General features: G+C 39.6%; 1 protein-coding gene across 1 annotated transcript in view; it reads left to right on the forward strand.

Annotated features, from left to right (window-relative positions):
- Window positions 1-11152, forward strand: part of kcnn3 (potassium intermediate/small conductance calcium-activated channel, subfamily N, member 3) — a 76515-nt gene extending 65363 nt beyond the window's left edge. Inside the window, exons 8-10 of the mRNA XM_026944867.3 lie at window positions 2141-2268; window positions 4943-5012; window positions 9417-11152. Of these exons, the coding sequence (XP_026800668.1) occupies window positions 2141-2268; window positions 4943-5012; window positions 9417-9710 (492 nt within the window). The 3' untranslated portion in view covers window positions 9711-11152. The remainder of the gene's footprint in view (window positions 1-2140; window positions 2269-4942; window positions 5013-9416) is intronic.
- The last annotated feature ends 2501 nt before the right edge of the window (window positions 11153-13653 follow it).

The following is a 13653-nucleotide window of genomic DNA, read 5'->3' on the forward strand; positions in this document are numbered from 1 at the left end:
TCTGTTAGCAATACACACACACATGCACTCCTGAACAAGAAAGCACTGATGAAAAGTTTTAAGTATACAATGCATTTTACATTTTGAAATTTGATTCAACACATCCTATGATGAATCAAGATGAATCAGGGAATCCAGTTAAGGAATGTTGGTAGAGTTATGGCTTCTTTTCATGTCTATATGGCATTTTAAACATTTAAAATTTTACTGTATTCATAGAAAAAAACACAAATCCAACCAAAAACAAAACAAACTTTCAGCCTTAGCCCTAACTGGAGCATGCTTCCAAGTCCTACACAGCTCCCTAGCAGATAGTAAGTTGTTTGCTTTCTCTATCAGTGTGACTCTGGCTAGAGAACGGATCATGTCGCTGACTAGCAGGGCTCAAGTACACACAACAGAGATGCCTGCAATGGACTGGCATCCCATCCAGGTGTAATTTTGTTTTTGCTACGATATTCCAGTGAAGACAATGGCATCACAAAGCATGAGCAAGAGTGATATATATATATATATATATATATATATATATATATATATATATATATATATATATACACACTAGTATACTAGTATATCATACACTAGTACATGTGTATGAGCTGTTTCTATAGAAACAATAACATTAGAGCCAGCACATTAATATTAACCTGTCGTTCATGTTACAGCCTGAACAACTGTCCAAGCTGTGCTGTTATACAAAAATAATTCATTATTCATCATTCATTATGCCCTTAATTCATGAGTCTAGATAGGTGTGTATTAGGCTGTGACGATCAACACCTTTCCTGAGTATTACTATGGATACGATGACTCCCAAATGTCTTTCTCTCTCTATCAGATTAAACCTTGTGAGGTAGGGTCTGGATGCTAACACTAAAAAACATTAAATCACTAAAAATCATTAAAAACACTGACCTCTGCTATTTAATCAAAGCATTCATGCTAAATCTGAAGCTAAAAAAAAAGCCCCTGTGCCATCCAGTGGCCAGAGGAACACTGCCAAATCAGGATGTTATTAAATATGGGAAGCTTCTGTCTTCCCTGCACCAGCCTTTCAAAGTCTCCTCAATCATTTTTCTTCAACTATTTTCTCTTTAGTGAATTAATCAGTGGAAGTGAGTTATGTCAGTGGCACTAACCTAGTGTACAGAAGTAAGACACAGATTTAACTGGAATCATGAGTGGATCCCTTAAAATGGCAAATGCGTTCTGATTATTATTGTATTTCATTCATGATGAATGAAATACAATAATATTGTATGTGATGGATATTACAGCTGTAACAGACATTTCTTTCTGATAATTCTGTCCTGATCCTCGCTGCTGCTGCTGGGGGTGGCCCCCATATGGACGGTCTGAAGAACCATTTGGTTTGCTGGGGATGGTGCCACCTGGGGGCTGTGGAGATGGCTTGGGGATCACGTATGGGGAGCTGTACTGTAATGGCTTGGGACTGTGATTGCTGTAGTGGCTTTGGGGCTGCGGTTGCCACGAGCAGCTTCATACTCAGGACTCCATCAGTGGACAGTGGATAGATTTTAACCAACCGGACTTCTTGCAAAAACTGTGATGAATTTATTGGTTGCACAATTGCACTATTTTTCCATATAGTACACAATAATAGAAGGGATTTATTTATAATTGCACTATCCGTTCCGCCCAAATGAGGATGGGTTCCCTTTTGAGTCTGGTTCCTCTCAAGGTTTCTTCCTTATATCATCTCAGGGAGTTTTTCCTTGCCACCGTCGCCTCTGGCTTGCTCATTAGGGAAAATTCACAGGGATAAATTCACATATTTACAATATATCTTTTTTTTTTTTTTGTGAATCCATTTATTTCTGTAAAGCTGCTTTGTGACAATGTCCATTGTTAAAAGTGCTATACAAATAAAATTGAATTAAATCAAGTTCAGCTGATTTTTGTATGATGGGGGGAAAAAAGCAGACCTATAAACATTTGTACTTACTATGATGCGAGCAGATCTTTTCTTGAATCAACCCTTCTGCCAAGATGAGAATTGTTTTGGTTTTGCATGTATATGTATCAGGAGTGTTCTTACTTGGTTTTCTCTCTTGAGATTTGCATCTTGGGTGTGAGCTGTTGCTAAAGGGGTTGTTATGGCATTGTGTCCTTACAGATAAAGAATGCAGCAGCCAACGTTCTTCGAGAAACATGGCTGATCTACAAACACACCAAGTTGATGAAGAAGATCGACCACTCGCGTGTGCGAAAGCACCAGAGGAAATTCCTGCAAGCCATCCACCAGTGAGAAAAACAAATGCATACACACTCAGTCCAGTCCTATTTCCAAGCATCACACTTGGTATTGATTCCCATCTGACATTCACATGTACCCAAACAATAACAAGAACATAATATAATTTCAAATTAGGCTAAGCAGGCAGATGATCTCCACTGCCTACTCTTTGTCTATGGTATAGCTTGGCATTTTCACACTGGCACACTAACAGGAGCTTTAGTTGTGGCCAGCTGGATTTCTGAATATCCAAAGAGCATGTGAAGTGCATTTTGGCTTCACTAACAGTTGTGTTTGGAGTGCTTTAGCAGCAGTTAGCCTGCCTGACCTAACAGTAGGATTGATCTTCCCTCTTCCTGGAGATCTACATACCTGAAAAGGTCAGTTCCAACCCTAGTGCCAGCACTTCTGCTCATTCTAATCAGGTAAACTTATCTTCTGGATCCGATGTGTCCCATTAGGTATGAAGTACTCATTCTGCATTTCAGTAGTCTATATCACGCCTTCATCGGCTTCCCTCATGACTGTGGCAGTGCACATCTCCTCAGTCACGTGAGTGGCCTCTTGCAGTACATGAAAAGTAGTGTCTAGCTCTTGCTACCAAGGTACAAAGTAGGGAACACTAATTGACACTGTTGATTACTTTCGAACCAAGTACAAAACAAATTTAGTAATTTCATTTTGATAACGCACTAGTTTTTTTAACCAGCTAGCATGTTAAATAGCTTTCAAAGTGAGGTAACAAAGTAAGTTTTCAAGTACACATGGGATATCTGGCTACATAAAACTCAAAGTCAAAAAGACTTTCTTTTTGTAAAGTCTACAATTATGTTCATTTAATCCCTAAGCCTTCAGACAACCTTCACAAATTTAACTATCCTGTTATAGTAACTACCCTCAAATGCTGATCGGCTAGAAGATACTGTATCTCTCCAGGAAACAGGTTGGTCACAAGTTGCTGAACTCATATTATTTCAAATATTAACCCCATTTGTTATCTACACCTTTCAGACTGTTGACCACACCCCTTCACTTTCTGGCCAACTGACCCCTGTAAGGCAGCAGGCCTAATGCTGTTTAAATGTTTAAAGGACACTATTCTGATGTGCATTAGCCCATTTGACAGTGGGAAACCCAGTCCTATTTTTTTTAGACATATACCTACACTTTCTATAGCTTAAGCTATGCTGTCACAGCGTTGACAGTAACTCCACTCAGTAGTCTGATAGATGGCACAACTGAGGGAAATCTTACATTGTTTGTGTCTTGCTTGCCAGGTTTCTCTCTTCTTCCTGAGTTAGCCTCTTGTGTCTTGCTAGTCTCTGAGCTGTCAGATTCATATCCTTAAGGCCTCACTCCTCTTGGTGATGATCTGATTTGAATCTATACAGTAGGGGTAGAACCGAATATGAATACCTTATTCAGATTGAACAGACAATGCGTCCTAAATGAATACAAATACAGATGGGGACAGTAGGAGGCATATTCAGGGTTTGTTTGTTTTTTTAAGAAAGCTCAAGGTTTTTACTTTGTTGTTGAGCTCTAAAGAAAAGCTCGCAGAAGCTAGAAAGGAGGGTTGCCAGGTTTCCCACCACCACCTCCCACAACAAATTCCCATCACAAATCTTCTCAGGGAAAACAAGTTAACAATGTGTGAATTTCTGATCTGCAGTGTGTATCTACAAAATGCAGAATTTATACACAGAACCTTGGTAACCCTGCTTGTGGGATATAGAAGTTTGAGATACTAACAGGAGGTGCACTATACAGTTTTAGCCCGACCTAAACAGCACCTTACTGTGCTCCAAAATAAAGCCATATTTCTGTATAAGCAAATGAAATATGCTTTTCTGAACAGAGCAGAATATCTCTGCTAGCTCTCCAAAAAACATTTTAATTACTTTTAAAAATATGGTAAAACTTGTATGTTCCTTGTGTATGTTTTTAAATGATAGTTCTTCATCTTTATTAAAAGAAAACAGTCTCAGAATATGATATGGGCTTTATAATAAATTGCTGCTTCAAGGATCCCATTATGACTTGCAGCAGCACTATACATTGTGTCTTAGCTTTATAGTAGATTATGACATCGTGTCCAGCTAACTTTTCTGAACTTTCTGGAATGTAATGACCCCAAAAACTGAAGTAATCTGATAAAACTTTATTAGATGGCTACTGTTGTCAACTGTATCCTAAATAATAGTTTTTTTTATTTGGGAAAGGCATGATTGCTTTGACGTTAGCTTGCTTACTAAGTCACATTAGACAGAAGATAGAAAGCTATAGTGTTATAATTCGGGAATTTTTCCAGCAGCCCTGTTTTGTTTTGTTTTTTCCCCCCAGTGTTTTTCAAGGGCATAGTGGTAGGGTTGCCCTGGGTTAGACCACACCAACTTCCGGTTTTAATCCGAACACGAGAACGGATATGAATATTTTTAACACTAAACAGCTGCAGATACAATTACAGATAAGGGCATTGCATTACACGTAGTATACAGAAGAGTGATCACACTTTCATATGGCAGCTTTTGTTTTAAAAGTGTGGAGGAATCCCAGGGTCTCATTTGCTTTTTTTATGTTTTAAATTGAAAACAAGCTAAGAACAATTTGGTTATGTTGGCCAGGACACTGGCATGAATTTCTGCAATAAAGCATTGTGTGTATCCGTGTCTGTGTTTTCAGACTGCGAAGTGTAAAAATGGAGCAAAGAAAACTGAGTGACCAGGCCAATACACTAGTGGACCTCTCAAAGGTGAGAGCACACCTAACCACATAATCATTCACCACACACCTACGTTTTTTACAAATCGACATCTATTGAGAATTTGGGACATTTACCCAAATGCTCTGATTCTGATTCTGTCCAGCCTCAACATGCACACAAGCATGGTTTTTAGTCTTATCATAGACTATCATTGCCTACTGATATTACCTCCATAGTGAAACACACACACACACACACACACACACACACATACACACATAGAGCTCTGCCTGCCCAAATATAACTCAGTAATTCTGTTTCCATGTTGACCTGCTTGTTTCTGTGGCTTTGCGTCTCCTAGCAACCAGAACCAGTGTTAAAGCAGGGATGTCAGTGGGAGTGTGTGGAGAGACACGAGAGAGAGAGTGATCCATTTAAATACAGCAAGTTCATAGTGTGCGTGAGGTTCATGGGAGAGAGACAGAAAGAATGCAAATGTTAGGGTGTATGTATGCATGTATCTGAGAGGGAAAACAAGTGGTCTGTGTGGCTGTGTATCACAGCGTGCTGTAAATGCCTTTGTCGACTTCCCTTCACCTGTTTCCCTTCAGGGAATCCCCATCATCGACATCTTAAGGGCTGTTCCAATCCTTTGTTAGGTCTTTGTTAGGTTATAGCTGTCGACTTCAGGAGCAGAACCCAGATTAAATTAGTTTATTTGATAAATTTGTGAAAACATTATTAAATTTATATTTAAGCAGGCATATACTCATATACACTCACTGTCCACTTTAATAGGAACACCTGTACATTTATGCAGGTATTTATGCTTTTTAGCACAATGCATAAAATCATGCAGATACAGGTCAGAGGAGAATGACCAGACTGGTTTGAGCTGACAGGAAGTCTAAAGTTATTCAAATAAGCACGCTTTACCACCGTGGTGAGCAGAAAAGCAGCTCAGAATGCACTACACATCAACCCTTGAGGTTTTGTATATGCTGAGATGCTTTTCTGCTCACCAAAGTTGTAAAGAGTGATTATATGAGTTACTATATCCTTCCTGGCAGCTAAAACCAATGTAGCTATTTCCTGTGACCTCTCTTATCCTCAAGGTGTTTCCACTGACAGAACTGTCGCTCACGTAATGTTTTCTGTTTTCTGCACCATACTGTGTAAGCTCTAGAGACTGTTGTGTGTGAAATTCCCAGCAGATCAACACTTTCTGAAATACTCCACACAGCCCTTCTGGTACCAACACCCATGCCACAATCAAAGTCACAGAAATCACACTTTTTCCCCCATTCTGATGTTTGATGTGAACATTACCTGAAGTTCTTGACCTGTATCTGCATGATTTTATGCATTGTGCTGCTGCCATGTGATTGAATGATGGGTAACTGCATAAATAAGCAGGTGTCCAGGTGTTCCTATTAAAGTGGACGGTGAGTGTACATCCATACATGAAATAAAATAAAGGATGTAATTGCATTACTTTATTCTGTTTGTACTGTAAGTAGCCATTTGTGTGATGTAGGTGTTATTTCCATGTAGTGAGGGAAAATGGAGTAGTCTGTGTTCAGAACAATATCGGATTGCAAATGTGGCACTGTTGTACAGGACCAGTCCAGCGTCTTTCCGATTTATTTGCCTGTAGCATATGTGTGATTAAGACATACAAGAATTTTAATGTGTTTTCCTATACTGAGAAAAGAATGGAAAACTTGGAGGTATAAGAGCAGTTGCTGAATTCGGTCAGTAAGCATTTCAAATACATAATGCAAATTAAAAACTACACCTGTTACCAGTGACAGCTGGTCATGATATTAGTTGGGAAGTCTCAGTCTAATATCTATCAATAGTTCAACAATGAATTTATTAGGGCTGAGCAATGCATTGTATCCATGTTTTATCGATGGAATAATAAGGATGTTGTGGGGCAAACTATCACACACACACGTGAAGGAAGACAGGCAGCTACATTTCTAATTTTGTACAGCTACATTGATGATTTCTAAAGTCTGTAAAGCTTTACTGGGTTACCAATACCAAACATGCTAAAAATTTATAACTCATTCATTAAAACCGAAAAACACTACATTTGCAGTTCTGCTGTCTGTACTTTGTCTGTGAACTTGTACTTTCATTTGTGTCTATATTAGTTTGAATACATTAGAGGTATATTCGACTGTCACATATAGGCTGCATGAGTCTAAAGTCTGAGCTGGAAACAAATCCCTCCTGCCTCCTTTCTGCATAGACTATATGGGCAAAAGTTTGTGGACACCTGACCGTCACACCCATATGTGCTTTTTCACATCCCATGTGTTCAGTGGGGTTAAGGTTAGGGTTCTGTGCAGGCCATTCAATTTCGTCCACTCCAATCTTGGCAAATCCCGTCTTCATGGTCCTCTTATTGTGCATTAGGACATTGTAATGCTGGAACATGTTTGGACCCCTTAGTTTCAGTGAAGGGAAACTGTAATGCTACAGCATACAAAGACATTCTGTACAACTGTAGGCTTCCAAATTTGAGGAAGGACCACATATGGGTGTGATGGTGAGGTGTCCAAAAACTTGTTCATATAGTGTACTATTCTGTGTATTTTTCTTACAATAATCGATGATGTTACACTTCATCTCTGGACACTTACAAGTCCAAAATAATCTGCTTTAAGACTTTTGTTAACAACAAATAATCTGATGTGGATGCCAAAAATTAACCTTATATTGATGTCTTTTTATCTTTGAAAGTCAGAGGGGGCTTATTCCTGCTAGTCCATTTATACCAGCTCCTCTTGCCTGTTGTTTTAATTTGAGCTCCACTGACTACACTGGAATCACACATTTGTGATTGGGATTACAGTGATTACAGATTTGGAGTTTAATTTACAAATGTCTTTTACTGACAAGTTCCTGAAAACATTCTAGAGAAATTTGTGTTTTGTTAATAAACATTTATTAATAGTATTCAACAACTGCTTTAGACTTCGTGAGAAAAGAACAGTGAAAAGAACAAACTCAGCAACGCACCACTTAAAAAAAAAATGGCAGCGAGCGAGAGAGAGAGAGAGAGAGAGAGAGAGAGAGAGAGAGGAAACAGGGCTCAGATGTGCTTCATTAGTCATTACTCTTCATAGCTTATCCCCTAACACCTCTCAGTCGGATGCTAAACCACACCCCCACCTGCTACAAGTGAGTTCTGAGTTAAGAGGTTTTCTGGTCTTTTCTCAGTACAGGAAAATGTTTCAAAGTTGTGGTCCATGATCATACTGTACGTACACTACAGATGCAGTAGATAGAAATTAAGTTGGAGTTAAGTTATACATTGTTTTTTTTTTTTTGTTTGTTTTGTTTTTTAGCAAAGTCAGAAGGTCAGTGCTACAAATCAATGACTGGAATTTAGATACTGAGGAAATTCAGGTTTATTACTAAACTGAAAATAGCAGACACACTTGATCAATAAGTACAGCACCACACATTATAGAGAATATGATAACTTCATTTTAGGAAGTGTGCTTGCCACCAGATGTCTTCCAGATTCCAAAACATAGCATAAAACGCCACCATCCCAAAAGATTTAGCCTCAAGATACAGTAATTATCCAAAACAATCATGATTACAACAAAACACTTTCGCTAGAACTTGAAGTAGCTCTCCCACCTGGCTTGCCTCAGGAACCCGTTGGCTTACACAGTCAGACCATTTGATCAGATAGTATGCACAAATAAGTGATTAATAACAATATCTAAAAGTCTGTCTTATTCTTTCTTTTAGTTATATTCATGGCCTCGCCATTATGTCTTTTCTTCCTCATTCCGTTTCTGAATTTGTGACACTTTTGTGATCCATAAATGTTTCCCTCTGCATGTTCACTATCATTAATTCTCTTCTTTGCTTCTGTGCTCCCACCATCTTTCTTCCTCTCTTTCTCTTGCCCTCTCTAACTTCTCTTTCTTGCTCTGACTATCTCTTACCCTGTGTCTTTATGTCTTTGCCTATGTTTTTCTCTCTGTCTCTTTCTCATTTTCTGTCTTTCTCTTTGCCTGTCTCCTGCCATTTCCTCTCTGGCATTCTCTAATGGTTGTTCTTTTCTCTTGCCTTTCTCTCTCCTCATTCTTCATTGGACATTTTTCTCTCTCTGGCCTGTCTTCCCCTCTCTTCATTTCATCCTATATGTCCATCTATCTGTTTCTGGGTTTATATTTTTGCCTGTCCCCCTTCTTGTTTCTTATTTTTCCTGGATTGTCTCTCCATCTCTTCTTTTGCTTTTTACTCTTCCATCTGTCTTTCTCCATCTTTACCTATTTGTCTTTGTCTTCTTCTCCATTTGTCTATCTCTGTCCTGCTCTCTCTTTCTTTGCTGGTCTATCCCCCCCCCCCCATCATCTCCCATTCCATTTGCCTATGTCTTTCTATTTGTCTCTCTCTCTCTCTCTCGGGGAAGAGTAGATGCAGAGCGTGATGTATGAGCTCATGTCTGAGCTGAATGACCGCAGTGAGGATCTGGAGCGCCAGATGTTGAGCCTGGAGCAGCGAGTCGAGCAGCTCACGGCAGGTTTCAGTGCTCTGCCTGCTCACCTCTCAGCCACGCTAAATGCACAGCACGCTGCGCTCATCCGCTTGCTGCAGGAGCGAGATGCCAAGACCCCCAGCCCCATCGTGCCCGCCCTCATCACACCCACGCCCAGTGCCAACAACCAGGCCTCAGAGGAGAGCCCCAACACCAGTACATCCAACTGCTGAGAAACAGAGGCTCTGCCAAGCTGAAGAAGGAAAGTGTGGCTGAGAAAGGTGTGGAGACTGAAAGATAGGGAGGAATCGGGTTCAGAGGAGTTTGGGAATAAAGTAACAAGTTGCACACAGATAAGAAGCTGATGATGAGGGAGGTGGAGAGTGTGAGCAAGATAAGAGAGAGTAATTAAATGAGAAGCAAAATACTTTAATGGAATCTGCACTAATTGGAGGAAAAAGTGTCTCTCCCTCCATCAGGAAATTAATCACCATGGCTTAGGACACAATTTCTACCTGACTGCTAACCACATATTAATAAGCAACCCTTTAACAAGAACTCTAGTCACTACCAAGACTAATGGCAAGACATAAACACAGAGGCACATGCCAGGCCTGCCGTTACGATCCATTCACAGGACACGGAATTAAGACCCAGCGCAACACTGTGTCAGAGGCACACACAAACACACACACACACAGACAACCAACAATGCACTAAATTCACACCACTGAACACTGCCAGATGGACCATTTTTTCAAGGAGAATTCGCTCACTTCTGCACGGAATGAGAACTGCCATATTTCGTGGAATACACACGAAAGCCTATTCACACTGTTATCATGAATGTCTGCATTTGAAAACACATGCACTCTTTTGCTCTTAATCTCTGTCTTGCACACACAAACATTCTTTCTCTGAATATCTGCTACCAAAGTGCTGTCTATAAGGCAACAGGAATAAAGGAAGTGGTCAGTGGTATACATATACAAGTCCTCAAAACCTCATAATGTTACCATGGGGAAAGGAGAAATAATTATAGAATCCAAACGGTGTCTTTAACAACCTGAAAGATGAGACAGCCATTTGCAGCAAGGGGAAACCGAAGCCAGTCAATACACACACACACACACACACACATATACACACACACACAACTAAACAGCTGCTCACAAGGGAATAAACTGTAGAGTTGAGAATTAGTCTTTCTGTGAGTGTAACTGAACCTGTGCTAATGGTGTGTGTTGGGAATAAGAGACTCTTTCCTGCTGACCCTCATTTCTACAGAGACCATTCTTTCTGAAAACTGTCTCATAGTGACATCCTGTGGCCGGAATACTGAGTTACATCTGCTTGGAATTATTGAAAATGATGCTGTTAACTGAAACTAGCTTTGTATTGCTGTTTTTTTTAATTAATTTATTTCATTATTTATTGTTTGTTTATTTATTTATTTTTTACCATTAACAATTACTAACGCAGTTATAGCGAATATTTACTACTAATATACTATGGCATCCTTCTCATTCATCATGACAGTTAATGGTCGCTGTATTAATACCGACTTTAATAATATTAACTATTGCTAAGGGATGTTCGGTTTGAGGTTGAAATTATTTTGTAATTTTATTTTACCAGAGAGAATTAATAAAGTATATATCTATATAACGTCTCAGTGGCTATGTTGCAGTCTCTTTCTCTTCTGTCATTATTACGAGTGTGACTATGTTTTTACAGTGCCGTGAAAAAGTGTTTGCCCCCGTCTGAATTCCTGGCTTTGTGCAAACAGTGATATCAAACACTAAATGACATTGCAGCTTAAAGGAAAACCTGATAATGCATAAAAGGGACCCTGAGGGAACAAAAAAACACAATGTTTACGTATTTATTAAGACAAGATATTCAACACCCAGTCACCCTGTGTGAAGTGATTGCCCCTTCCTTTCAATAGCTGGTTACACCCCTTTTAGCAGCAATAACTGCAACCAAATGCTTTCTGTAGTTGTTAATTAGTGTCTCACAACACCATGGAGGAATTTTGGCCCACTCCTTGCAGAACTGCTTCAGCTCAGTGACATTTGTTTGCCTTTGAGCATGAACTGCACTTTTCAGGTCCTGCCTCACCAATTCAGTAGGATTTATGTCTGGTCTTTGACTAGGCCATTTCAAAACTTTATCCCCAAACCATCACACTACCACCACCATGCGTCACAGTTGGTATGAGGTTCTTACTCTGAAAAGCAGTGTTAGATTTTCACTAGACATAACGGGCCCCATGCCAGCCAAAAAGTGCTGCTTTAGATTCATCTGTCCATTACACATTGTTCCAGAACTCAGGAGGATAGTCTACTTGGCTTCTTGGCGAACTTGAGAAGAGCATTTATATTCTTCTTGGTTAGCAGTGGTTTCTACCGTGCTATTCTGCCATGGATCCCATTCTTGCCCAATGTTTTTCTGATGGTTGAGCCATGAACACTGACCTTAGCTGAGGCAAGTGAGGCCTGCAGTTCTTTAGATATTGTTCCTGGGTTCTTTGTCACTTCCTGATTTTCGGAAGATTGACTATTGTTCCAAACTTGGACAGTATGGCTCTGATTGTATCTCGGTGGAGCCCTAGAGCCTTGGAAAAGACTTTGTAGCCTTTTCAGATTGACAGGCATCCACAACCTTTTTCTGAGGTCTTCAGGCATCATTCTTCTCTGTGGCATGATGTGCCTGACTGGACAACCTGTGTGCTGCCAAGCTGACTCTGATTTAATGGCCCAAAGATAGATTGAGATTGTGAAAGGTAGTCATTAACTGAAGTACTCATACTGGTTACTGATCCCTGAATAACTGATAAACTCTTCAGTTTGGTTGTATTATCTGCACCACAGACATTAAAGTACCACCAAACTTTTGTGTCAATTTTCCTGCCAGACTCTAGTGTGATGCTCTGGGCAATGTTCTGCTGGGAATCCTTGGGTCCTGGCATTCATGTGGATGTTACTTTGACACGTACCACCTGTCTAAACATTGTGGCAAACCAAGTACACCCCTTCATGGCAACGGCATTCCTGGTATGGCCTCTTTCGGCAGGGTCCAACATCCTGCTGCAAAAATTGTTCAGGAATGGTTTGAGGAACATGACAAAGGGTTGAAGGTGTTGACTTGGCCTCCAAATTCCCCAGATCTCAATCTAAATTTTAAAGGACTGTGTACGAAATTGTGTTTATTTAGAAGAAAGAACCACAAACTTGGAGGAAGTTGTCTTTTTACTTGACAGACTTTTTTGTTGATCGCCTTCAAGGCTATCAATGCAGCATAACAGATGCCAGTCCAGTGCACTCAGTACAGCAATCAGGCCCCCATGTGTTATGGCATATGGACTTGCCATAAGGCTCAAGTTTCTCATACGAGTCCACGATTGGGGGCTTGCTTGCTGGAGTTCAACTCCTTCAGGATCAATCATTTTGATTATCATTCATCTACGCACCCTCTTTGAATGGCACACAGATGTAACCATTGATCGCCTTGAAGGTGACCACTACCTTCTATTTCTCCTTCAACAAAAGAAACAATAACTTCAACCAAATCCTCAACATCTCTCTGATTTTAACACACAAATGTTATATGTACTACTTTGTCACAGTGTTATGAATTTATTCTTGAAATATTACGACTTAGTTCTTGAAATCTTGTAGTTTCTTGTCTTTTTTAAACAGTGGCCCTAAAACATGATTGTGAATAATGTAAAAGTACTGGGTTTCACAAAATTTTCCGGATGCGATTCCCTAGCCTAATAACTAGAATGAGGATGTATTTTTGATAGAGACTACAAAGCACTTCTATCGCACAATCCCTCTCTGACCTTTAGTTTTTTTTCAAATATAATCTTTAAAATATTGTTTTACAGACTGTTTAAGTGATCTCTACTCCTACATTTTTATTTACAGAATATTCTACTGTATATCCTGATGCACAATTCTGCTCCATTTATCAGTCTGCCTTACAAGTCTCGCTATTCATGTACAATCACAATTTGACAAGGCGTCTTCCAAATACATTCCTCCATCAACTTGGAATGAACTCTAGTCTCCATCATTGAACAGTTGATAATTTCAATTTCAAGTTTTAAAAATAGACTAAATTAAAACCTTATCAACCAGATAAGGTTCCCTTTTGAATCTGGTTCCT

The sequence above is a fragment of the Pangasianodon hypophthalmus genome, chromosome 1 (assembly GCF_027358585.1).
Source record: "Pangasianodon hypophthalmus isolate fPanHyp1 chromosome 1, fPanHyp1.pri, whole genome shotgun sequence".
Classification (NCBI taxonomy): Eukaryota; Metazoa; Chordata; class Actinopteri; order Siluriformes; family Pangasiidae; genus Pangasianodon; species Pangasianodon hypophthalmus.